General features: G+C 46.7%; 1 protein-coding gene across 5 annotated transcripts in view; it reads left to right on the top strand.

Moving 5' to 3' along the window:
• CCDC50 (coiled-coil domain containing 50) overlaps window positions 1-25,032 on the top strand; it is a 45,496-nt gene that overhangs the window by 4,703 nt on the left and 15,761 nt on the right. For all 5 annotated transcript variants that reach the window (XM_055723260.1, XM_055723259.1, XM_055723258.1 and 2 more), the window contains exons 2-5: window positions 13,519-13,581; window positions 14,934-15,063; window positions 19,897-19,987; window positions 22,611-22,713. In XM_055723260.1, coding sequence (XP_055579235.1) covers window positions 13,519-13,581; window positions 14,934-15,063; window positions 19,897-19,987; window positions 22,611-22,713 — 387 coding nt within the window. The remainder of the gene's footprint in view (window positions 1-13,518; window positions 13,582-14,933; window positions 15,064-19,896; window positions 19,988-22,610; window positions 22,714-25,032) is intronic.

The raw sequence follows: 25,032 nt of genomic DNA, 5'->3' as shown, positions 1-25,032 counted from the left end.
TGGTTAAAGCTGGGTGAAAGTTTTATTATGCATTCAGTTGTTCTGGGTCTGCAGTGCTTGGCAGAGGAGATGGGCAGAATTAGCATATTTCATGCTCTGGGCTTCAAAATGCAACTGAGCAAGCAGGTTTGCCTCCTCCCATCCCTTAAATCCTTAGCACTTGTCCTCTGTGAGCTGCTGTGGAGGTTGTACCAAGGCAAAAAGATTGCTCCGAAAGCAGTCTTTGGCAGAGAGGAGCTTCCAGACTCAGGTTGATGCCTTCTGCAGACATGTTTCCTTAGTTACTGACAAGTAGCTTGAGTGATAAGAGGGGACACAGTCTGTTCTGCTCTCATTCCTGGGGATGCAGGGAGGGAGCTTCCCCTATTTGTGGTGCCAGGACATCCATTAGCCATCATCCATTGCTGCTCTCCGAGGAACGATCCCAGCTGAGCAGTGTGTTACAGATGGCATTGTGTTTGCTGTGACCACGGGCTTCTGTTTAATCTTTAATTTCCTGTGGCCATGAGCAGCGTCAGAAGGTGCGCGCATGCCTGGTGGGAGCTGGAGGTGGCTGCTGCAAGAAGCAGGAGAGGGCAGTTGTGTGCTCTCTGGGCACAGGGAAAATCCCGCTTGAAGAAGAAATGGAATGTGCCTTGAGGCTGTGTGAAACTTCTCTGTTTTGCTGGAATAAGCTTTCTTTTCCTTGCTCGGAGTCATCCAGTTCACAGGAATGTAGCGATTTATAGGATGAAGGGACGTGTTTCCTCCCTGCTTCCTTGTCCCCTTCCCAGTGTCCCCAGCTGGCTGGCTTGCTGCTCACTCACTGCCACTCCTCTGCGTAGTGCTGGTTTGAAGGCTGAAGGACTGAGGAAGGCCAGTCTGTTGCTAAAGCTGCCTTAAAACTCAAGAAGCTTAGGTCCAGTTTCTGGTGCGGCACTTGCTGCTGGCTTGTCCTTTTGCCTGTCTCCAAAAAGGAGATAAAGATATTTGCTGTTCTGCTGCCTGGTAGCTTGCACTGCAGGGAGCAAAGGGCGTTTGCTGGGCAATTCCAGCAGGAGAGCAGGGCTGCTGTCTCCCGGAGGCCTGCTTGTGTGTCAGGGATGCTCCATGTTCATCTTACAGTGCTGGCTTTTCCATGGGACACATGCTGGGAACTTATGGAAGTCCCTCGACACTTCATTTATATTTCCTTTTTAAAAATAGAAATTGGAGCCTTCCCACTGTTTTCTTTCTTGGTACGTGAAAAGGCGCCACACAGCTCATATGGCCTTGGCACCGTATGGCAGCTGGGAGAGACTTTTAGTAGGGCTGGAAAGAGAGCAGCAGCAGCATGCTGCATGTGTAAGGATGCAGAGCAGGGCCGTTGTGAGCAAAGGAGACCTGTTAGGCCTGGGTGCCCACAAAATCTACCCTCTAACCCCGGGCACCTTGTAAATTAAGCTTGCCATAAGTGTCACTTTCCCTGGGGAGAAAGGTGTAGGTGAAAGCCTGCTCAGAAGCCTGGCACAGCTCTTCTGCCCCTGCCCATGGGTTTTGTGTCAGGCTCGAGAAGCTCAGCTGATGATTATTTTAGTAGCACGCCAAACCGCAGTGCCACTGCCACAGTGCTCGGTCAGCCAAATAAAAATAGTGGGATCTTTCTGACTGCAGCCTGGGTGGGTAGGGGGTTTGGTCTGTGTACCCTTGACAGCCCTGCCTGCGGTGAATGCTGTTCAGGACAGAAAGTTGAAGTGGGTTTGCGAGTGAGTCACTCTTCCTCACTTCCCTTTTCAAAGGAGGTGTAAAAAGCTGTGTGGGGTAAAACTTTTGAGTTCCTGTGCGTGTATGGATATGGTTAATTCTTTTCCCAGCCCTTCTGCTGAACCAGGGCTTGGTGGCTGGAGGAATCAGCTTAAGAGGAAATGTTTCGTGGGCTCAATATGTGGTGTTCGGTAAGTGATGACGAAGTGGAAGAGGACATAAATAAGCAAATGTTTGAAAACACTGAGAGACAGGCATACCTTAAAGATACTGACAAGGCTGACCTGAGAAGTGATGGGACAAGAGGAAAGAAGGAAGTTTATGCAAATGGGAGACAGTGAGAGGTGGATTTTCTTTTTTTCTTCTGCAGAAAGCAGTCCAAAAGACACAGTGTGTATAGCTTTGTCTGTTTACAGCCAGACAGGACAAGAAGCTGGAGTGTGACCCAGCTGGGAATGTTCCTTGCGGAGAGACTGTCACCATTGACCTGCGTGGGCTGGGGAAGTGCTAACCTGGCTCGGGGCAGCCTTCCCTGTTGTGGATGGAAAGCTGCTCCCCCTCTGCGTGACAGAATGGCTTTGCACTGCAGAAGCACCTGAGCTTATCGTTTGTGTGTTACGGGCATGGCAAATACTGCTTGTGGGATCCTGGTGGGAAGAAAATTTTTCCCCCTTCCATTCTGGAGTTACTTCTATTGTTGGGGTGCTGGCTGGTGGGACAGGGAGGATTTATGTCCTAAATTCACCAGTGCCTCTTGGAGGCTTTGGCAGTGCTGCTGGGGGCTGGGGCGAAGTGGTGGAGGACGGCAGGGAAAAGACCTGGGAAGTTTCCAGGCCGCCAGGGTGTTGGCCGTCACGGTGGCACGCAGAGCGCTGCTGTTCGCAGGGCTGTGCTCTCCTGCAGGCAGTTCGGTCGGCGCCAGGTTTCCGAAGGAAGTTGGTGTTGGGAAGAGGCTGGGCTCTCCTGACCTTATTTGCAGCGCTGGAGGGAGTGGGTATTTGGCCAGGGCTGCAGAGCCCTGCCTGCACTCTGTGCATCCCTGACACAAGGTGGAACAGGCAGGTTTGCCTCCGGCTCCTGTTATAGTGCTCAGTTACCTGGTACTCCAGGCAGTTGGCTTTATGCAGCACATCAGCTCCGGCCACATAAGTCCCGATTTTAATTGTCTTTTCTTTTTCTTTGTTGGTTTGGTTTTTGTTGTTGTTGTTTGAAGAAGCTCTGGGTATACAATATCACCTAAAGGTGATTTAACTCCCAAAGCAAAAATTTTACTTCTGACTGACTTGGAGCTCATTTTATGCTCTCGGAGAGGAGGCATTTAAAAGGCTGCCAGCCTGCTTCTTCCTTGTGCTTTGCAATGCATATGAGCTGTGAGCACAGGTGCCACAAAGCGGTTTGCTCCAGGTTGCTGCTGGCAGCTCTGCCTCCTGTTACCTGGCCTCTGGGGCCAGATAGGCATATTCTTACCCTGCTATACCACTGTTTTAAATCTGTAGTTGCTCTGAGGGCAACGTGCCAGCTCAAGGCTGTGACAGGAAGGGGGGGCATGTATTGTTAGTGCTGCAACTTTACTGATTTGTGACTCTTGTAGATGGATGTAAAGGTTTGACTGATCTGGGGCCAGCTTTGCTACTCTGTGTTCTCCAGAGCTGACTAATAAACTTGGGAGAACTTAAACGTGGGAAGTGAGGGGGGAGAGGAGACAGCGGCCATGAGGAGCCGGTGGAGCAAAGAAAAGGCATTTTGAAACTAAGCAGAGCATCCTGGGTTGGTTAGGTAGGGGAAGGTTGTTCTTGCAGAGCAGACTGGCAGTGCTGGCAGCAGCCGAACGGGTGGCAGACAGGAGTCCTCACAGCCTAGCAGCCACCTTTCTAGGCAAAAGGAACCTGATAGGAATCTGTGCAAGGATCAGTTCAGACCCCTCCACCTTTGAATGCAGCAGATGGCCAGATTTCCAGCAAGCCTGTGAGGCTGCCCTGGGGCCCACCCTGCTGGAACTTTGCTTCTCTTGGTATCTGATCTGGATGAATAAAATCTGGCTTATTTGCAAGCGCACTGGTGCTGCGGTCCATCCTTCCAGCTGCAGCTTTGGTTTAGCCACAAGCCTTGGAGCAGTCTGGGGCTTGGCTCTAGCCACTTTTATTCAGCCTTTGGGTGACTTCTCTGAGGGAGTCTGGCTTCTGCTTGTTCTCTCCAGAGATGCTCGTACCTCCATATGGCTGCGGGTCCCTGTGGTGTAAAACCACCCTGCGGGGTTCTGAGAGGAACTGGAACTGTGGTTTTTTTTTTAGCACTTGGCACTTTCTGCGTGGGTGTCAGGCTTCCAGCAGTCAGCCTTGCGTAGTCACCACACTGAGTCAGTGCATGAACCTGTACCAGAGGGGCACTGGGAGCTCACTTTCTGTATCCTGCCTCCCTTGTATTTTGCTACATTGTCTTTTAGGATTAAGCTGGAGCAGAAGCCTGGGAAATCTGACACTTTGAATTATCTCCGCTCCCGGCTGCCTGCCTGCCTCTCTGGAGCTGCTGTGTGAGTTTATTCACCACAGCCTGAAACTGAGGACTTGGAAATGCTAGTGAAGCATCTGAGACCCACGGTGCCATGGCTCCTGAAAGCCACCCTGAACCACAAAGTGGATGTGCCAGCTCTCTGCATGGAAACTACTGAACTGAGCAAGGGATTTAGATTTGCATTTATCAGGGAACAGAAGTTTTACCTACCTGGGAAATTGAGTGTGTCCTTCTAAGTGTTTTGTGTAGTATAAAATGGCCTGAAATGCTGAAATAAAAGCTGAAATAAACAGATGAAAGGAAAATATGGTGATCACTGTTGAGATGTGTGTGTGGGGAGCGTATATAGTACAAATCTCTTGAGATGCAGACTCCATGCCTGAGCAGTTTTCTGAGTGGGTGGCTGTTTTGAGTTGTGGGTGAGATTGTTTTTCTTTCCCCGCTCCCTTACACCAGTTTAAATGAGTAGTGTTGGGTTTAAAACTAAAACTGCCATGACATCCTGTCTGCAAAAGAAACAAAAAAACCCCCAGAAAAGGGCATGTGATATGATCCATGGGACACTGCTGAAGGTGTGTTTTACAGCTACAGTGGTGCATGGGGACATCTGTGTCAGCCATGGGTTTTGACCTCTCTTGCTAAAGGTAACTCCTGCCCTGTTCTCTAGTGATGTGTGGTGGTTTGCCCACCACAAAGTGAGGGTAAAACACAGCTGTTGGAGGCAGTGTTGTTTGTTTTACTGTAATCCATGGTTGGGAGACAGTGGTGAAAGTTGGCTGCTATGAAAGCTTCTCCCTGTCTTTGTTGTTGGTTGTTCATTTTGCACATGTGGTGTTAGCTGAGTCAACTGAAGCTGTGTCAGATGCTGGAGAGAATGAACTACACAAGCAACTTTTGTTCTCATTGATGGTTAAGATTAACTTCTTCCACACATGGACCCAGTTATGCCTCTGATATTGTGATGAAGCGTGGGTTTGCCTGCTGCTTGGCTGTGGTGTCGAACTAGCCATTCCTGACCAATGTAATCTTAAAGCTTTTATACTTCTCCATCTGGATGTTACTGATGGGTCCACAGTGTGAGCTCACTGGTGACCTTTTGGGTATAGGCAGTCCTGTACAGCTGGTGGACACTGGGGCACTCAAGAAGGAGCTAGAGATTTGTGTTCTGAGCTTGGCAGATAATGGCTTGCAGATTATTAAAGTATTGTGGCCTATATATCTGCTCTCCGCCTTAAAGCGGCAAAATACTGTAGCTATTCAGCTCGTCAATGCACAGACATTTCTGGAATAGGAGACGGCAGCTATAGCAGCAATGTTGTCTATAGGAATGAGAGGTTTTGGAAAGTTCTTGTGACTCGGAATACTTCATATCTGGGGGCCCAGCTAGACCTGGCTGAAAAGGCTGAATTTTCAAAGCATGGGGGCCAGTACTCCTTAAGGCTCAATGCCATTTTGAAGTATGTCTGTATGCCCAAGCTTAAACAAAGGCTTGGGGAAGAGTAGCTGGAAAGCAGCCTGGCAGAAAAGGACCTGGGTGTGCTGGTTGATGGCCGGCTGAACATGAGCCAGCAGTGTGCCCAGGTGGCCAAGAAGGCCAACAGTGTCCCGGCTTGTGTCAGGGACAGTGTGGCCGGCAGGACAAGGGCAGTGACTGTCCCCCTGCACTCGGCACTGGTGAGGCTGCACCTTGAATGCTGTGTTCAGTTCTGGGCCCCTCACTGCAAGAGGGATGTTGAGGTGCTGGAGTGTGTCCAGAGACGGGCAATGAAGTTGGTGATGGGTCTGGAGCACAAGTCTTTTGAGGAGCAGCTGAGGAAACTGAGGTTGTTCAGCCTGGAGAATGGGAGGCTCAGGGGAGACCTTATGCTCTGTATAGCTACCTGAAAGGGGGTTTTACAAAGGTAGGTGTTGGTCTGTTCTTCCAAGTAACAAGTGATAGGATGAGAGGAAGTGGTCTCAAGTTATGCTGGGGAGGTTTATGTCGGATATTAGGAAAAAATTCTTCACCAAAAGGGTTGTCAAGCACTGGAACATGCTGCCCAGGGAAGTGGTTGAGTGACCATCCCTGGAGGTACTTAAAACATGTGTAGATGTGGTGTTGCTTTAGTGGTGGATGTGGCCATGGTGTAGTGGTGGACTTGGCAGTGCTAGTTAATGGTTGGACTTGATCTTAAAGGTTTTTTTCCAACGTAAATGATTCTATAATTGAAATGCTTCAACATTTTCTTCTGGAAGTCAAAGGCATATCTTTAACATTCTCGACCTATGGGTTGTGTTTTAATCTTGGGGGATAAGAAGAACTGCTCTTATTTAGAAAAATTGCAGGTGATGCAGTGTAGGGTGCAATTATCCAATGTCAGCCTTCTGTAATAAAGGCAGAATGATAAACTTAATAAAATTCTGTGTCTGGGGCATGCTTTAGGAATGACCTTTTGATGTCTCTTGTGGTGCTGCTTTTTTGTGATCTTGGGTATCTTCAGCTTCATGTTTATATACTTTGCAAGCACATCACCCCTGCTTTGAGGTGTCCAGCAGATGCTCTCTCAGCTTGAGGACTGCTCTGTGGCACAGTTTGCAGACAGAAGTAAGAAGTAACCTCAGAGAAGGCATTTTGTGAATGCTGCTGATATCTATTCCAAGGTGGGTTAAAAAATAGTTGTGTTCTGAAGATTTGGTTGCAAAATCTTTATAGTCTTCCTTCTTAAAGTGTTGTTGGGTGGAAAGAGCTTATTGTTGGAGAGTGGTGCAGAGAGAGAGGACAAACCTCTCGTGGCCTTGACCTCAAGGCATTAGCTTAGTGCAGAGAGGATAACCTTCTTCCCAAATCCCAAGCTGTTCTTAGCTTCCAGGCCAAGATTGCCAATAAAACCTCCATGGTTCTTTGGCGATACTTTTTTTGTTTTGCATGTTTATGCTTTTAGAAATTAGGCTGAGACCTCTCACTTTGGTTCCCTGTGGGGCTGCCCAGTCTACTTGTGCTGCTTGGTAGCCCCTGGCTACATGAGACATGGCTGAGAAGCAGCAATTGTTCCCTTCCCCAGGCAGCCAAGCCCTGCCCTCCACCTGGTAGCCACCTTCTCCCTGCATGAGTTTTCTGATGTCCTTGGCACTGACAGTGCCTGGTGAACAATGTCCTAGGAATGCTGTCTGCATAACAGCGGCTGCAGCAGCCAAGGCATGTCCTGGCCAGCCTCTGCCAGTGCCTGCGCGAATCTCCTGCTGCGATGGGAGAGACAGGACAGAAGTGAGAAACACTGAGGTCAGGTCATGGATCTCCCAAACAGCTTTGCTGGGGGTGCAAAGGAAATGTCCTAGTTGCATGTTTCCTCTGAAAACTGTCCTCGGGGCAGCCTGTCACCTCCGGTTGAGTGGCTGCTCGGTCACGTTGGCTTTGTTTCAAGGAAACAATCTGCAAGTTTTGGGGGGTTTACCTGGCTTGGAGTAGCCCGGCCAGTCCCTGCTGGTGAGAGTCTCTACGAGGTCCAAGCTTGCTTTCTAATCTGCAGGGATCTTCATAGCTCAGCATCTTCCTGAGACTGCAGGCTTGTAACAGGCTGTGCTTGCTGCTTGCCACTTGATTTGTCAGCTTTATAGGCCCTAAAAAGTGACTTTAGCTGATCAAACTGTTTTTTTCCTGTGTCACTTTTGTCTTTTCTCTTCCTCCTGTCCTTCAGTTGAGGATTCAAAAACTGCAGATGGTCTAAACTAAGCATGACTCACACCTTCTAGTTTATTTTGTGAATTATCCAGCACATGATGCTGACAGGAAAATGTTGGGAGTGGAGGGGGTAGGGAGCAAGAGATGTTTTTTAAGACCCAAAAGGAAATGCTTGGAGCATGTATGTGTGGCCCCTGGGTCACTGAACTTGGCGATGTCCCAGAGCATAGCGTATGGGCCACGTGAACCAAGTGGGCCCTTCGGCCCTCAGCAGATGTCAAAATATGGTCTGACTTCAGGCAGAAGTGTGACGGGGTGTTTTGTTGTATGCCTTTCTTGAGAAGCCAGTGGGGTTTGACATCTTGTAGAGATGGTGCATGTTCACGCCACCCATTACTGGGTGTTACCTACCTCTTTGTCACACACCTAAGTATCGCTAGCAACGTCTATGGCTGCCTCTGCTCCTCTTTTGTGGTTACCTCACTCTCTTTGAAGCAGTTTGGTGTTAGAAATGCTGACCTGTGGAGCTGAGGTCATGCTGGAGTAAGGTAGTGAGGCAGATGGCAGACTATGAAAAGGAAAAGGTTATTTAATGAAATTTTGCCAGGTTGTCATACCTAGAGATGCTCTTATCTCAGCCCTAATGGCAGGGCTTGCAACCATGCTTGCAAGAGCCTCAGAGGTGCAGATGCGTGGAAAGGAGTATTTCCAGGGTAAACTGCCAGTGGAGAAGACCTGTGCTTGGAGCTTGTAGAGAGGCTCTTCAGGATCCCTCAAGCAAGCCAGCTCCCTCTTTCATGCCACTGCATGAATTTTGCAGCCCACCACTGCTGCAAAGGATGATGCTTCTAGCCATGCTTCTGCCCTCATCCTTCTCAGCTGGCACCTCTGCTGGCGGTGGCAGTGGCTGGGATTCCTGCGCTGGCATTCCTTTCATTGACAGCTGTGCCAGCAGCACGTATTCCAGGCGTGCTCCCTGCTGCGCCAAGGCAGATTGGCTTAATCAGACTATGGTAAACCTGTTGTTAATGTTTCACACTTCAGTGGATTTGCCAATTGTAGCTGCTCTGATTGCACCCCTGCTGCTTGCTTGACTGTCTGATGGCTCGCAGCCAGGGCCCAGGGATGGGAAGTCAATTCGCAGCAGTGAATGTGACGTTAATATTACCTTTCATTTTTCAGGCATACAGTTAGGGAATAAGGAAACTGACTTCTTTCCCCTTCAGTATGAAGCCTCCTGGAGAGGAGGAATGTGTCCCTGTTGTCATTGGGGCCATCCTATTTCTCAGCACAAACCCGGTGCACATAATACCCGGTAATGGGTGTGCTGGGGCTGTGCTGAGGCTGGGCCGAGGACGAGGACTGGTGCCAGTGAAACTTTATTTCAGACCACGCCTGGCTGGTGCACATCTCCAGTTATTTCATAGCTGCCCTATTGCTGGATGCGTGTCCTCAAGGATGAAGGGTTGGTTTCCTTGGCCTCACTTGCAGCTGCGGTCATACTTGACTCATTGCCATGGGCGCAGGGTCTGTCTAGTCTTGAGGGAGTGCTCTGCACTTACTATTGCCCGCACACTTGCTAGGGAGTTGCAGGTGTCCGCATCTCTTGCCACCTGGCTGGCTCACAGTGCTTCCTTGTGTTCATAATAGGATGTTCTCATCTTCCTTTGCACATTGTCCTCAGGCTGATGGGACTTGGGAATAATGTGCTCAGATGAGTCGGAGGTGGCCAGCCCAGCCAAGTTTCTGACAGTGATGAAAGGTCTTCTTGTGCCGTCCGCCCTGCCAGCAGCTCCAGCAGCACAAAGTGAGGGCTGTGCGCTCGAGCCATCCGTTCGCGGGTTTGTAAGAGCAGCTTAACGGGAGTGTATACGCAGCCAAGTGGCTTCTTCACCAGTGCACAAATGAATCCAAATGTGTGAGCAAACCTAAGGCTTGCTGCTGCCCCACCAGCCTGCTCTGTGCTGTGTCTTCTGTGAGATGGGTGCACTGGGGAACTTCCTGTGATGAGCATAATCATTATAAACCATCCAGCTTCCTCTCTCTGTACTGGATCTTGATGGGATAATCATCACTGTTCTAAGACCCAGTCCCTGCGTTTGTGTTTAGGCCCTGTAACTTGGTGGCTTGTCCCAGGGTGTTGTCCCCACACGGTCTGTCCCTGCCCGCAGAGACAGGGCAGGTGGTGGCGGGGCACAGCCTTGGGTCAGGGTGCTGTGTGGCCGTGTTAGGGGTGGCACTGGATCTGAGGCCGGTTGCTTTGGGTGGTGAACTGGGAAGTGCGTGTGGTGGTACCCTGGGCTGTGTGTGCTTCTCGGCCCAGGTGCTGAGCTCTGGATGGCACAGACCTGTCCTGAAGAGCCAAAACAACCCAGACAAGTCCCTGCTTTATGTCTCTGGCATCCAGCAGCTTTCCTTGGCAGCCCATAGGACGTGAAGTCCAGAGGAGTTTTGTTTTTCTTTATTTTTGCTTATTTATTTAACTCCAGAGACCCATGGACTAATTCTCACAGATCTCTGGGGGAGCAGCTAGAAGAAGCAGGCCCATCCATACACAGAACAGTATATGCACTCGACTTTTTTGAGTCCATGCTTTCCTTAGAAATTTTTTTAGTGGCCCATCAGTCCAGAAGGGTTAAACAGTTGTTGCTGTGTTGTAGGAAAGCAGCTCACCGGAGGAGGTGAGACTTTTCTGGAGTTGGTGCAAGACTGTCAGGAGAAGAGCAGCAGCGTTCTGCAGCGGCCCTCCCACTTTCTCGCCTGTATGCCAAGCATGTTTCTGTCAACATGTTTTTTCCCAAACAAATAAAAAAGTGTGTCTGGATGTGGGTAGAATAGAGTAAAAAAAAAAAAAACAACAACAACAAAAAAACAAACCCAAAAAACCCCCAACACCAAAAAAACCCAACAAAACAAAAAAACCCCCAAAAAACAACAAACCAAAACAAATGTCCTCCTCCCCACACATGCCTCTGGGGAGGATGGAGCAAAGGTCCGCCAGCACCATCAGCACCATGACTGGCAAGGCAGATGATCTGAGCCATGGGGATCAGAGCAGTGTATGAGCCTGTACAGAAAGGAGTTGGGAAGGGCTGGGATGCAGTTTCATAAGCGTTTCTTACAGCAGCAATCTTTATGCAAAAATTATGCAGCTCTGAAATGTTCATATTTCTTGCTCCTGTGCTGCCCGCCTTGTCTTGCTAGTACAGCTGTTCAGGCAGCTGTGCAGTGGACTTGCTCAGAGACCTACTGCAGTTAAAAATAACAAAATAACACTTCCCCCACCTTTTTTTTTTTTTTTTTTTTTTTTTTAAACTATCAGGAGCAAGTGCTGCTTCTTGACTATGTGGTGGTAAAACCCAGCCCCTAGATTTGGGCAGACTGTAGCTCTGTTTTCAGGTATCTTTGCTTGGCTCTGAACTGACAGGAGGGCTCAAACCTCGGGGCTGGATGTGCCCTCCAGCAGGCCAGATGATGCTTGTTGTAAGCAGAAAGTGGTTGTTCCACAACCATTCTATGATGCTGAAGTAGTATTAGGGGCCACAGAATGAAAGTCTCTATGGGCAAGGTCCTCTTGCCCTATCCCACAAAAACATGGGTTTGTGCCCACCAAGCACCCTGCATATGTCACCTGTGAATAGCAGTGCTGCCTGCAACTCAGCTGTGGGTTTTCCAGACCTGCGGCTGAAGCTAGCGTTTCTGTTTTTATACACAGATGCCCACTGGAAGTATTTCAGTGCTATTTAGCATTTTGTATCCTCTTGCCTTTTTTAAAAGAAGCTGCAATAAAAAAAAAAAAAGGTAACAACTAAACCTTAATTGCACCATCTAGAATTGTATGTGTTTAAAGTGAGTCACTACGGGATCATATAACCGTAATCTTTGTCCTCATCTCCACCCTGCTGCTTGTCACTCTCCTTCCCTGAAGTGCTGTTCTAGCTTTTAGAAGCTTTTGTTATCTGTAAAACACCTTCCAGTGCAGAAAGACTCAACCAAAAATTCTGTTAAATACTTCATCTTTTATCGTATTCATCTGACCTCTTAGTACACACAACCAGAAACAATTCTAGCTATTTTGTGAAGGTATCTGGGTGCAGAGGAACATCTCGATGCTTCTCGAGCAGACCATATGTGTCAATGTGAGAAGAGGGAAGGCTTGTGGGATGGTGGCTCAGGAAGACACAGCTACCTTCTCATTTCCATGTATTTTCCACCCTTTGTGGTGCTGGAAATGTCTTCTCTTCTCTGACTCTGAACCCTTTTGTGAACAGGTTCCTCATAAATTCCCCTTGTAGTTTTGGTATGTTCTGGGGGTTTTGGGGTTATTTTCACTTTCTCTTCTAGGCTGTTGCTGTGCTCTGCTAAAGAGAAACCTTGGTCTTCTCCAGAGGTTTTGCCCGTGGAGCGCAGCAGCAGTTTGTACCTCCCTCTGCAGCTTTGGAAGCACTTTGTTGTTCTCTGCTTTGTGCTGTACCTTTCAAATGGGAGATATTCCCCTTTCAGGTCCTTCAGCTGTTTGGCTTGTCACATTGAGGGAAAAACAAGTGATAGACCTCTGCAGTGTAAAGTTTTCAGTGCCTTAAACTGCCTTAAACTCTCCTAGAAGCAAGGAGGAACCCCACGTATGGCCAATGTGTGGAGCGGGGCCCCATCTTGCAGTTTGGGGCGCAGGTCATGGTTTTTCTTCGGTTCACCAAGAAGCTGATACATACCTACCACCAAAGGACCGAACCAGATGCTGTGTGTGTGCGCCTATCCCAATATGTATGTGACTTGTGTTTTGTTGCCCTGCTGCCTATCATAGCAAGTTAAAAATAAACACTGGTGTTTTTCTACAGTGTGGGTAGAGCATTCCTTTGAAAGTTCAAGCATGAAAGTGATAGGCATTGGCAAAAATCTGCTGCTTTCAAACTGGTGCCAAATGGAGCTCATCTCCTTCCCGTTTACCTCGTCTCTGGGTCATCTTCATCGTGCTAGAAGCTGTGCTTATCCCTGCTGGTAATGCTGTGGTTGATCCTGTATCTGGGTTCTAGGTACAAATTTGGCATCTGCACTTAAAGTCAATGAAGCTTACAAGAGACAACTGTAAAATGATGCCTGTGCTGGTAGAAATGGCTTGCAGTGAGAGCCATGGAGCTCAGTCTGCTCAGCTCTGGAGAGGTGTATGTGCTTTTGCCTTAGTGCACAGAAAATACTATTCTCAGACTCTTTGACCTGGCAAGGAAAGCCATAGTAAGCACAAGCACTTGCTGTTGGTTTTAGTTGAACACAGTCAGTGTGGGCATCGTTATAAATTTGGGAGGAGTACAGGGTTTTGTACACAAGGTCTGATCTAGTAGTGGTGTGGGCAATCCTGATCTTAAACTAAAGTGGAGGTGGAGTGGAGAAGGCTTTTTATGCAAACAGGGACAAAGAAGCAAGTGCATGCAAAAATAGCCACAAGTGCAGGAGGGGGGAAAACACCCAAGTCCAAAGTCCAGATCTTGGCTGGTGGAAAGTGTGTCAGAAGTCTCTGTGTGTGTATGCTCCCCTGCCCTCACTCTTCTGATGTTGTGTTTTGGTTTGGGTTTTTGTTTTTTTTTTAATTCCCCTTCTGCTAATTATTTTGGCTTTGTTTCCCTGTCCAGTGTGTCGAGACTTTGCTGTTCTGGAAGATCACACCTTGGCCCATAACTTACAAGAACAAGAGAGTAAGTAGCAATGATCTTTGGAACAAGCTGAAGCAAATTTTCCCCAAAAGATACCTGGCTTTGTTTAGTTTTGCTAAGAAAAATCCTCTCTGCTTTTATTTCATTTTTATTCTTTTCAGTGGAAGACAGACTATTACTGTCTTCACTGTCCTGTAACGCTACTCTGCATTCTGCCCCAGCTCACATTGTACCCTAGAGATAGCTGCATTTAATGTTTCAATTTTGTGTTCTCCTTTAGAGTTGAGTTTATGCCATTTATGATGAAATTGCATGTAGGAGTGCACTTGAGGTTTTGTTGCTGTGCAAGGTTTTTAGAAATGACTAGCAATTTTGGAATTTGGAAGCTTCAAGTTTTATAGGCTGACCTGAGGTGCAACTAGAAGAGGTCTGTTTGTTTACTTACTTCAGAATTGCTAGTGCATGCCTTTTGAGTGGAGGCTTCCTTTTAAGACATTTTGAGATAGGGCAGCTGTACACTACAAGGGCTTAAAAGGGGGGAAAAAAAAATACAGTCAGGAACTTCAAAGTGACTGGTATTTTTTTATTTACTTTTAAAAAAAATTTTTTTTACATGCTTATCTGTTACTTTAGGTATGCTTGCATTGCAGTTTCAGGTGTGGTGGCCTCTAATCTGCTTTGCTGGCTGCCAAGACTGTTGGTATCTACCAGTACTAGGTGCTAATACCGTTCCAGCTACTCTGCCAAGAGCGCAGGTTCTGCTGAAGTTGTGCCCTTGCTGCTGGAACCTGAGACCACTGAATTAAAGATGGCTTTCAGCTGCAGCTCATGTAGCCATCTTTTCTTGCAGGCAGTATCCATGTATGGTAAAGGACTCACTTTAGCACTCGGTTGCTCTGTTGCTAAATATAAAGGTAGTGAGATTTTGGAACTGATTATGTTGAGAGTGAGGAGTTCCCTCGTCTAGAGGTTCTTGAGAACAAATCATGGAAGCATCCATCAGAAGTGGTTTACGTTCAGCTCATCCTCACTGGCCTCTGTGGTCCCTTCCAGACTGACTTTATTAATCTAGGGTAACTTCCCACAGCCAGAAAATGAAATCCAAAGCCTAAAAAGCATTCCCTGTAAACCTGCATGCAAGTAAGATATGCAGATCTAGTTTTGGTAACAGGCACACATATACAGCCCCCTCAGTGCTGAGACAAGACAATCTCAAGCTGCTAGTGTAACTTCAGTTCAGGACTTCCCCACCTTTAGAGATGTTACATGATGCTCCCCTGCCAGGAATTACCTGCCTTTCTGGCCTGGAATCTCCCCCCTGCCCTGCTTTGTCTTGCACATAGTGTGAAGTTCTGCAGGCTGATCTGAGAGTTCTTGTCTGTGTTTATTTCCAGTTGAGCATCACTTGGCAACAAATGTTCAGCGTAATCGTCTGGTGCAACATGACTTGCAGGTGGCTAAGCAACTGCAGGAAGAGGAGGATCTGAAAGCACGTGCTCAAATCCAAAAACACCAAAAAGACTTGTGAGTTTGGGATGGAGCTGTTGAGATGCAAGTCCCATTTGATCAGAGCCCTGAAATCAGCTCCTTTGAGTTGGTTGGCAGCACCTGGGGTTCAGGTTGATCAGCCTTTTGCTTTTGTTTCCTTTTTCCTTTGGCTATCTGTTGCTGTAAGAGTATTAATACTCAGCTCTGTCACACAGTAATGGGAGCAGGTGGTCCTGGGGCCTGTCCCAGCTTAGATTCTATTGCCTGACCATGAGAAGGCACCTTCCTGTTCTGCTGCCTGTTGGCAAAGGGGTAACTTGGCCACTTGCGTCGACCTTGTCCCTGGCTAAAGTCTGAGGATGAAGAAACTGTACCACAGAAATGCACTGTTACGATGAATACTGTTGTGGAAATTGCAGATACTGGCACGTTTGCATTGTGCCTGATGAGTGCTTTTGAGGAGCTGGGTGCAGTGCTTTTTGGTGTCCTGCTGCACTGAGCAGCTGAAAGCCCCTGCTTGTGCTTGCAGATGGTGCAGTGTGAGGTGACCTGGGAAGAGGAGCTGCTGCCCCAGCATCAACTAGTGGAGATGGGTGTTGCGGGACAGGCCTGCTCTTGCAGCCGTTGTCTTCTACAGCGGCTGGGGGAGGATGCCTAACGAGCAATCCAGTTTGCTCTGCAGGTTTGCTCAGGCCCCACACACCAAACCTAACCCCGTGGCCTGTGATTTGGCTTTCTGTGTGCTGTGGCTCTCAGGCTGCGGAGCTGGTATGGAAATGAAACGTGGCAGTGCAGGGCAAAGCAAACTGTGCTTTCCAATCCAGAGTTGACATAGTGCTTTTCTCTTTTTTTATTTCTTATGCATTTTTTTTGCATGCCCCTCCCCCCCCCTTTAGTCTCTTGCCATGTGAGGTGTAACAAATGGGTCGTGTGACAGGGCTCAGTCAGATCCCAGGGATGAGAGATGGGAGGACAGGGCTCCCTGCAAATGCAGGGTCTGCAAGGCAGGATGCATCTCCTGGCAGCTGTGCTGCCTCCTGGCTTGTCATGCTCTGTGATGCCACCCACCAGGTACAGTTCATGGTGGATCACAAACCCTGGGTGGCTCATCTGGCAGAGACAGTGATGGAGTAGAAGAGCGCTGTATTGCATATGTGTGAGATACAGGACTGGCTTCAAAGGAGCGCCTCATGAAAGATGTGAAGCTGGGGTGTGACAAATCAGCCACTGTTTTCAATGTTCCCAGTGTACTCTGGCAGCATTGGGTAGATGCATGTGTATGTCTCAAGTCTGTGCTTTCTTTCAATAGTTTTGTCTTCATTACCAATTAGAGATGTGAGCATGAAAACGACTACATAAAAATTAATTTTGTATGGCAGAGATGATTCCTTTTTGTTACTTGCTGGGAGCTGCAAACAATTTTCTTGTTGTAGGGCTCTGTAAAATGGGATTTACAAACTTTGTGAGCCAACTTACAGGAGAAATGCTGATGCAAAATGTTGTGTCAGCAGCAGTTCTGCTCCTGAAAGCATGAGCTCTTTTGCAAGAATAGTAAAAAAAGTTGGAGCCATCCTTTTGTAATTGAATCTTTTTCTTCCTTAATTCTTTGTATGTTCCCACTGTCTCCTCCTTGTGCAAGATCAGCGTGTTCTGGCAACAGAATGATCCTAGCTGTTGTTGCTTTCTGTATTGTCTAGGACAGTTTGACACTGCAAGGTGATGGGAGAAGTAAAGGAGAAGAACTGGGTGGTCTTAGAAACAGGGAACATAAAAATGTCTTCAAATTTATGGGCTTTCTTCTGTCTTTCAAATCATAGATTCTCTCCGAAAGACTTTGTGAAGATAAATGAGAGAATAATTTTTCTTCTTTTCTAAGAGAATTTAGGGAAGCATCAAACCTGATTTTCATGCTGCTTTAAAAGCATCTCTCACATCTAGCTGAGCAGCCTGCACACTGCCAAGCATAGTAGCAAGGTTGCTAGAATAACTGTTGGAAATACTGTGAAAATATGCTCTTTCCTCCTTTCGCTCCCAGTGCTGTGATTGTTCTGTTACACCAACGTGAACAGCTCCTTTGAACAGTTCCCTTAACCCCTTTTTTTTTTACTTTTTTCCCCTCCTCATCTGGCAACAATTAGTTGGCAATGTGAATGGGAGCTTTCTGATCACTGAAAACTGAGTGTTTTTTTTTTTTTTTTCGTTTTTTTTTCCTAAACTGTTTCCCTGGCACACTTTACACTCCCGGCTGCTTGGGAACGAAGGACACATAGGTGTGATGTTCAGGGAGGGTGACACTTATGTTGCTCTGGCTGATTTCTGGGGACTGGTGGGAACTCGCACTAAAGAAATGAAGGATAAGAAGAGCTGTCAGAGTTCTTTAACCTGTTTTCTTCTGCTTAGTCAAGTTGAAACGCTAGCTTATGTTAACTAATCAAGTCTCAGTATTTAATTATCACTGAGCAATAAAACCTAAAATCTAATCCTCTGTTGCTGTTCAGTGGTTCTTAAGAGATGGATATGGCGTATTTTGAGATGCGTGTCATCAGGAACAAGAAAATGCTTCTGCTTTTGCATTACTTCTGGTGTTCTTTGCTACAAATGGAGAGGCAATGACCTTGTTGCCTTGGCTCTGAAAGATGATTAGCTGTTTCTGTCTCCTGTTTGTCTGCGATAAGATGTATTTTAAGCATTTAGCAAGTCAGTTGGTGTTGTTGAACTTGGCACCTTAGCTCTGTTCACAGGTGCTGAGGGAACTGGAGACATGCAGTGCCTTGATATGTCTGACCTTTCTAACTTTTCTACCTGGATTCATGTCCTCTGAGAGTGGGGTCATAAGGGATCCACTCTCTTAGGCCCACTGACAGCCTGCTCCCAGGATTTGCATATTCGGCTATTGTTTTGCTGAGGGACTGTGGTTCCCTGCTGGTGTGAGGTTTGCCAAGGTCCCCTTTCATATGGCAGGTTCTTTTGCTGCTTCGTGAGCTCGTGTGCCTTTGAACAGCTCTGTCCCTTGAGTCAGGTGAAACACATACATGCACACACACACAATGCCAGGTTTTATTACCTGGATGGAAGAAACTGATGCTTTACCTATTGCTAACACCACCCCTACAAACACTGAAATCCATTAATGCCTTCCAGGGTGTCTCTAGACGTACGTCAGTTTATGGATATGCACAAGTGTTTGCAAATGTGGTGGTCTGGGAAAGGGAAGGAAATACTGTGTTGTGACACTGCCTGGAGGTTCATGTGTGTTTGGGGAAGGGGATATAAATAGTATGCAGTACTCAACTGCATGTCTGCTTCCAAGGAGCAGTTGACAGAAATAAAGAAACTTCTTTTCCCTCGTGCTGTGTGTTCATTTCCATTCCCTATGACAGATTAGTTGCTTCCTGGTGGCATTTGTCCTCTAAACCCTCTTCTTGTTGCAGTGTCCTTCCTCGCCACCCTAAGCCACATACTCACTCTTTCCACTTCTCTCATTCTTCTTCACTTTCTATGAAAGAAGGCTTTGTGGTGCCACTGACTGCTCCATTTTTCTCTGTTTTGCTACCAAAAGTTTGTCTGCCTTTACTTTTTTAGTTTCCTCCACTCATGTCCTAGACTCTCTTTCAGTCCTTTGCCTCCTAGTTCACTAGTCGTTTATACCCTGATCATTGATCAAGCCTAGAACTAGTTGCTCCAGCCCACACAGCACAACTTTGGCATAGCTGAACCTGCTTCTCTTGAAATACTTGCTTGACTTCTGTAATATGCTCTTGGTAGGCCTTCCATCACCTGTCTGATCAGTGTCAGTGTATTCTTCAAAAGAGCGTATTCTAATAAAGCAAACTTTGCCTATTGCTGTTCCCATTCTCATCTCCTATGCATTGCTTTTCAATAGTCTCAGTTGCAGAGATAGCTTTCATTGATTTATTATTCTTTTGATTTTATTTTCCCCTTCCCCCTGACCTGTTTCGAGCTAGTTTTTGGCTCAATTTCAACAGTGCTGAAAGAGTGAGCTGTTAATTTTTCTTTTCTAATCCTTCAGCCCTTTTCAGGGTTGCCCTGAGGAACCCCTGGCCATCATTCCAGCCTGTTGCTGGGCATCAGAGCAAGTTGCTGAGTATGGCACAATTCTTGCAGATGCTTTCTGTATGACATCCCAGAAATATAACCTTCCCAGTCTGTCCACGCAGACGAAACTCTCATTTCATGTCTCTGTTATTCTAGTATCTGTCTGTCCCCAGTCAATGCGATCTTGTGTTGCTGCTGCAGCCACACTGGCACTGTGATGATGGCTCCCTCACCCCTTGTTTTGACACATCACTGTCTTGTCTCTTGGCACCGGTTCTGCTTTTGTGTCTTGTCCCACCTCGGTGGCATTTCTCATAGGTTACTGAACTGCCACCTCCAGCCTCAGCTTGGCCTGTGTACCACGCTTTTCTATCAGCATTTCTGTGTGTGACTTTCATGTGAAAACCACTGCCCAGAAATGCCCATGGTAACCATACCCCTGAACCCCTCCTTTGGTACCACGTGTACAGAAACTCCTCAGCAGAATTAGGCTCTTTGCAGGCTCCCATGTGCTACCTTGGTCTGCCCTGTCCTATGGTATCTACCTCCCTTCTTGGCAAACTGCCTATGAATCCGTTTTCTCTTGCTTTATGCTCTGATTGTGAATGTTTTGGGACCTATTTCCTAAATTTGGCCAGCAGTAAGTACAGGGAGCTCTAGTCCCCGGTGAGGATTCGTAGGCTCTGCATTCATACTGGGTAATAATTCTTTTGTGTAAATCAGATGGGTTCTTTAGCTCTTTTATCCCTTTCTCCAGGCTGAGTGATGCCTGTGACTTTAGCTGCCTATAATCCTTGTCTCCTTGCCTTCTAGAGAACGACAGGACTGCGAGATTGCTCAGGAAATCCAAGTGAAGCTTGTATTTGAAGCAGAGCAGCGCCGCAGGCAAGAGGAAAAAGACGAGGTAACCTTTAAAGCTGCAGGGATGGCAGGGCTATTTGTAGCAGCCCTTTCAGTGCCGGCATTTCTTGGTCATTAGCCACAGGAGTTGGCTTGTGTGGTGTCAGTTCTGGTCTTTCCAGATCTCTGTATGCACAGAGATTTTGGGGAGTCCTGTTACAGGAATAAGATATAATTATAGTCCTCACACTCCAGGGTCACAAGGGTTGCTGATGCCAGTGGCCTTGCTAATGAAGAGGGCAAGTAATAGGTGGGTCTTGTTGAGGTGTTCGTTGCCCCGGTGTAGGAAGTTGTAATTGTTTATGCACTCTGAGATCTGCTTGCTTTCTCAAATGCAAGAAGACAGGTACCGCTTTTGGGAGAATCCTGGGTCATAATTTCTTCACCTTTTTGGTACAAAGACTTCAGCGGGACCCTCAGTCCAGCCATCCATGTCTGGCTTCTCCTTATGTTCCTTCAGCTTGAAGGGCTGCCCTGGTAGTTGTGGAAGGCTTCCAAAAGGAGCTTGTAACAGGGGTGGGAGGAACACTGGCTAAAGGATTTGTGCTATAAGTGTAACTGTCTTATTTTTGCCAGGAAGGTGAAAGGGATGCAATACTGTTCACGTTGCCTGTGGAATTGCACCTTTCCTTCCTGCTTTACATAGAGAGTGGCTGGGCTGTCGGCAGTCTGACAACAGGTCCGTGCGACCTGACAAACCAGCGTGCTGACCATCTTGTGCTGTTGGGAGCAATCTTCAGATTAATGTGGCTCAAAGTAATGAGAAGTCATAAATATGCTTTGCCTTACTGCTGGTACATGGGAAGTTCCCAGGTGTGGCTGAAATGTAGCTGTGGACTGAGTTAGGCTGCATCTGGGTACCAGGGTGTGGCAGTGCTGCCCGCCCTTGCAAAAGGACTTCTGGAGAGTTTGAATGGAGACTGCTTTCCTTCCAAAGTCCCCACCAGTATTACTTCTTACGGGTGGGCTTCTGTGCTGATGCAGAGCCTGAGCAATGTGAGTGAGGCTGCGCAGTGCCTCAGCTTTGGTAACTGGCAGTGACAAACATCAGAGCTCCTTCTGTAGCCTCAGCACAGCATCTATACACACACCCTGTAGGACACTCTGCATTACATCAGTGCTGGACATGCCACAATAGTCGTGTATTTGTCACACATGAGGGTATAGTAGGTGCCCAGCTTATGCAATAGTGCTCTGGTATCAGCTGTGTCTAGCGGTGCTATGCTGGTGCTGTGCTTGAGGCAGATCCCGTCTGGTGTGCAGGGTTTTTAAACAAACCCATAAGCCTATCTGCTTACAAGTCCAGTTTGTAAGAAGTGGTTTGTGTGGGTTTGCAGGTCCTGAGTTGTCTCAGTCCTGGAGATAATATAAGAAGTGGTTTGTGTGGATTTGCAAGTCCTGAGTTGTCCTGGAGATAATGTGCTTAAGCCCATATATTTATAGACTTACTGTACTTGCTAAAAGAGGTTAATCTTGTCAGGGGAAGGAATCTTTTTTCGGTTGTTTGTTTTTTTTGTTGTTTGTTTGTGTGTGTGTGTAAAGCCTGTGGCATCCCCAGATCCTCCACAAAGCTGAGCAGATCTGTTCTGAATCCTGAAATAATAGTTTGTACTTGAACACACATCCAATATCCTCTAGTGCTGGCTTTGCTCTGGAGGGTGTTGGCTCTTAGTTTGCATTGCAGTGATGCCTTTCCTGCCTGCAATGTACATTCCACATGCATGGCTCTGTAAAGGTCCTGAGGATTAGAAGGGCTTAAATGAATAGCATCCAAAGGGCTAATATTCCCAGCTGGTATCTTCTAGCCTCTCTTCCTAGCTTCAGACTAGCTCCACACTTGCAAGCTTCAGGGCCCCAAATGACCAAGCCCCAGGGAGCTGTTTGCTGTTGCTAGGTCTTGTTGATCCATTAGTCAAATGGAATGCTATTCTTTTTGATGGCATATCTACCAAAACTGCGACAGAAGATAAACAGCTACAGTCCCTGCAGTGCTTCTGCCTTGCACCTAGTCTGCTTTTCCTAACGTCCCTTTTGATTTTCTTTTCCTTCAGCATCTGTCTGTCAAATTGATGCATTTCCCTGCCTGGCATCTTACAGTCCCTGTAAATTACAGCCAGTTTGAGGCGAGTTCGTAACTTGCTCTGGGAACTTCTTCCAGTCAGAAGCACCTTCAGCTGGAGACATCTATGCCCCTAGTTTTCTTCCTCCGGTGAAGTCCAGGGGGGAGGTCCAGCCCGCTCATGTGAGTGTGCGTGCCCTTGTGTGAAATCCATTCTCTAAAGCCCAAGGTCACATGTGCAGTCCCTTCTGCCATGCTTTGGCCATTGGGGCGTTGCAGGCTTATGTACAGGTGGAACAGGAACCTGCGAGTCTGCAGCGGGGTTGGAAGCTCAGTGCTGGGCCTGGGTGAGTTTGGATACTGGTTGGTGAGATGGTCCCTTGTGTCAGCCACTAAGCTGGAAGCCCTGTCCAGCCCAGGGGTTGAATTTGAGTGTAACCCTGTCAGTGCCACGTCTGAAAAATTAAACTATAAGGATTTCTGTTATTGAATGAAGAATTTAAATAGAAGAATCTAGAGATATTTTTCAGGGGGGAAATTTAACATCTGTTTTCTTCCTTCTCTGCAGGACATTGCCCGTCTTCTTCAAGAGAGAGAACTGGAGGAAGAGAAAAAGCGCAAGAAGCGCTACCCAGAATCCCAGGGACACACAGTCTATGAAGAAAATGGAGGTATGTTTCTGCTAGATAAAAGATCAGATCTTGGCAGTATAGGTGAACCTGGTTATCTGGCAACTCCATACAGGTTTCCCTTATCCTACAGTCCTGCATTCAACATGCAGCATTGCATCAGTTTCCAGGGTCAGGATCAGACTTCATTCCAGAATCAGGAAATATTAAAAAAAAAAAAAAAAAAAAAGCAGAGAAGAGAATTTTATAATTTTTGATGTCCTAGAAGATGGCCTAAAGGACAGGGGTAAGGTGTGTGGTGTGTGTAGGTGCAAGCACACCCACGCATGCATGTATTAAAAGGGCTTGTGGAAAAAGACAGTAGCTGATAAGCTACAGTTACTTCTGTGTAACACTGAAAGCATGTGGGGGAGAAATGCAGATGCAATTTCATGCTTGCATTTGAAAAGAAATAGTTCCATGTGCTCATCTGTGATGCTGGCATGGCTGCGTGCATAAAAGGAATAAATGCTGGTTCGTGGAAGAGCCTTTCAAAAATAACTCCTTGCAGGTATGTATCCAAGCATTAAAATTAGCACAACTGCTTTGAATGACTTACTGAATAACAAGGTCATCTCTTCAGAATGTCTCTGCTGTGATTATCATCTGGGACTGTACATTGTGGAAAAGATACGACCCACAGCGCTGTATTGCTTTCTCTTGGTTGGCTTTTATGATTGAATACAGACCTTCTTCAAATTGCGAGGAGAGAATCAGGGTGTGTTTAATTATGGAACAATCTGGGGATGGCTTTGCTGTGCACTGGTGGTGGTTCTTGTGTTCTTTCTTTAAAAAAAATGTGGTGAGGAAGAGATGGGCTGCTTTTGATTAACAGATTGTGAAGATGAAGATCAGACCTCTTATTTCTCATTTTAACATCAATGCCATTGGTGACTTTAAATGTCTTTTATTTGAACTCACACAAAGTATTTTAGTTTCAATTCGGAAGACGTTCAAGGATGGCCAAGAAAACACAAAGAACAAAGTGCAAAACAGTAACAGAGTGGAAACTTCATGACCACAAGTCCTGCTATGTGTACAGAGCTGGGAAAGTCTTTGATCTTGGAGTCTTATGGCCAACCCACACTTCATATTTTCAGAATTAAATGGGATGAGTCCCTGGAAAAAATACAGTATAGGTAATAGTGTTGCCATGTAGAAATGGTATGACAGGGTGGATTTTTGTCACAGAAATCAGCTGACAAAAGCCTGTGTCTCTCTGAACCGAGACTGATATGGATTTGGAGAGCAGAATGTTGCATGGGTCTAATTTTTCTTCCTGAAGTAATCAGTAGTCTCAGAGGTGGGCTCGAAAGTGTTTTGATTGATCATTCGTAGTAATTCTGCTCTTGATCCATGCTTCTTAAAAACTAGAATGGACTGGAGTTGATTTTGGTGCCTGGATCTAGTCCATTTATCTGGAACCTTTTAAATGCTTGGGCACCATTTGATTAGGCTTCAGCATCCTTGGTTTGTATCATCGTCATTCCTTGCAAACTTCAACAACAACAGCAAAATAGCCCTTGCTTTGTTTGGGTTTTAGACTGTCTTGAGACTGAATAAAAACTTATCCACATCCAGGAGGAATGTGGATTAGGGCTATTGCTCCAAAGCAATCTGAGCTCTGAAAAAGTGGAAAAATAAGCATGAAAAAAGGCATGGTTCCTCCCAGAAGTGTCTGTGCCATGAAAAACACTTCTGTGTTTCGCTCAGTCGCTTGCTTCTTGGGCAAGTAACACCAGGACCTAAAGAGTGTTTGCGTGGCCCCTGTGGAAGTTGCCGCAGGAACCGGTGCCTGCTGAGGAGTTAATTGCCCTGAGATACCCCAAAAGCAAATCTGCTCAGGCTGTCTGGCATGGTTGCCTTACCTACAGCAATCCTTTCCCAGCGCAGCCCATGCTTTGCTCTTTTGTGATCTCCTGCTCTCTGCTGCTGTATGAGCTTTCCTTAATGACAAAATTGAATTAATTCTTAGATCCTTGTTAGTATTGTTCAAAATCTGACTCTTGCTTTCAGGCTCTGGTATCTGTTGTTCAGTAAGTCGCTTAAGTTGTTGGTTTTTTTTGGATATTTCTTTCCTGTAAATCATGTGAATATCTAAAACTGAACACAAAAACCAACCAGTTAGGAGTAACCACAGCAGTTCCTGTTACAGTTCTTGGGCTTTTAAAAATATACCTGTTCTGGATAAAAGTCACACAGATTTGTTTCCAAGGTGGATTTTCTGTAGGCTGTATTTTTGCTGGCTCTGAAAAAGATTTTTCTGAATAGAATGACTTGAAGAGAACATTCAGTTTTGGTGTGTTTGTTCCCCCAGCTCTC

Source organism: Falco cherrug, chromosome 11, assembly GCF_023634085.1.
Source record: "Falco cherrug isolate bFalChe1 chromosome 11, bFalChe1.pri, whole genome shotgun sequence".
Classification (NCBI taxonomy): domain Eukaryota; kingdom Metazoa; phylum Chordata; class Aves; order Falconiformes; family Falconidae; genus Falco; species Falco cherrug.
This window is presented reverse-complemented; position numbering and strand designations above follow the sequence as displayed.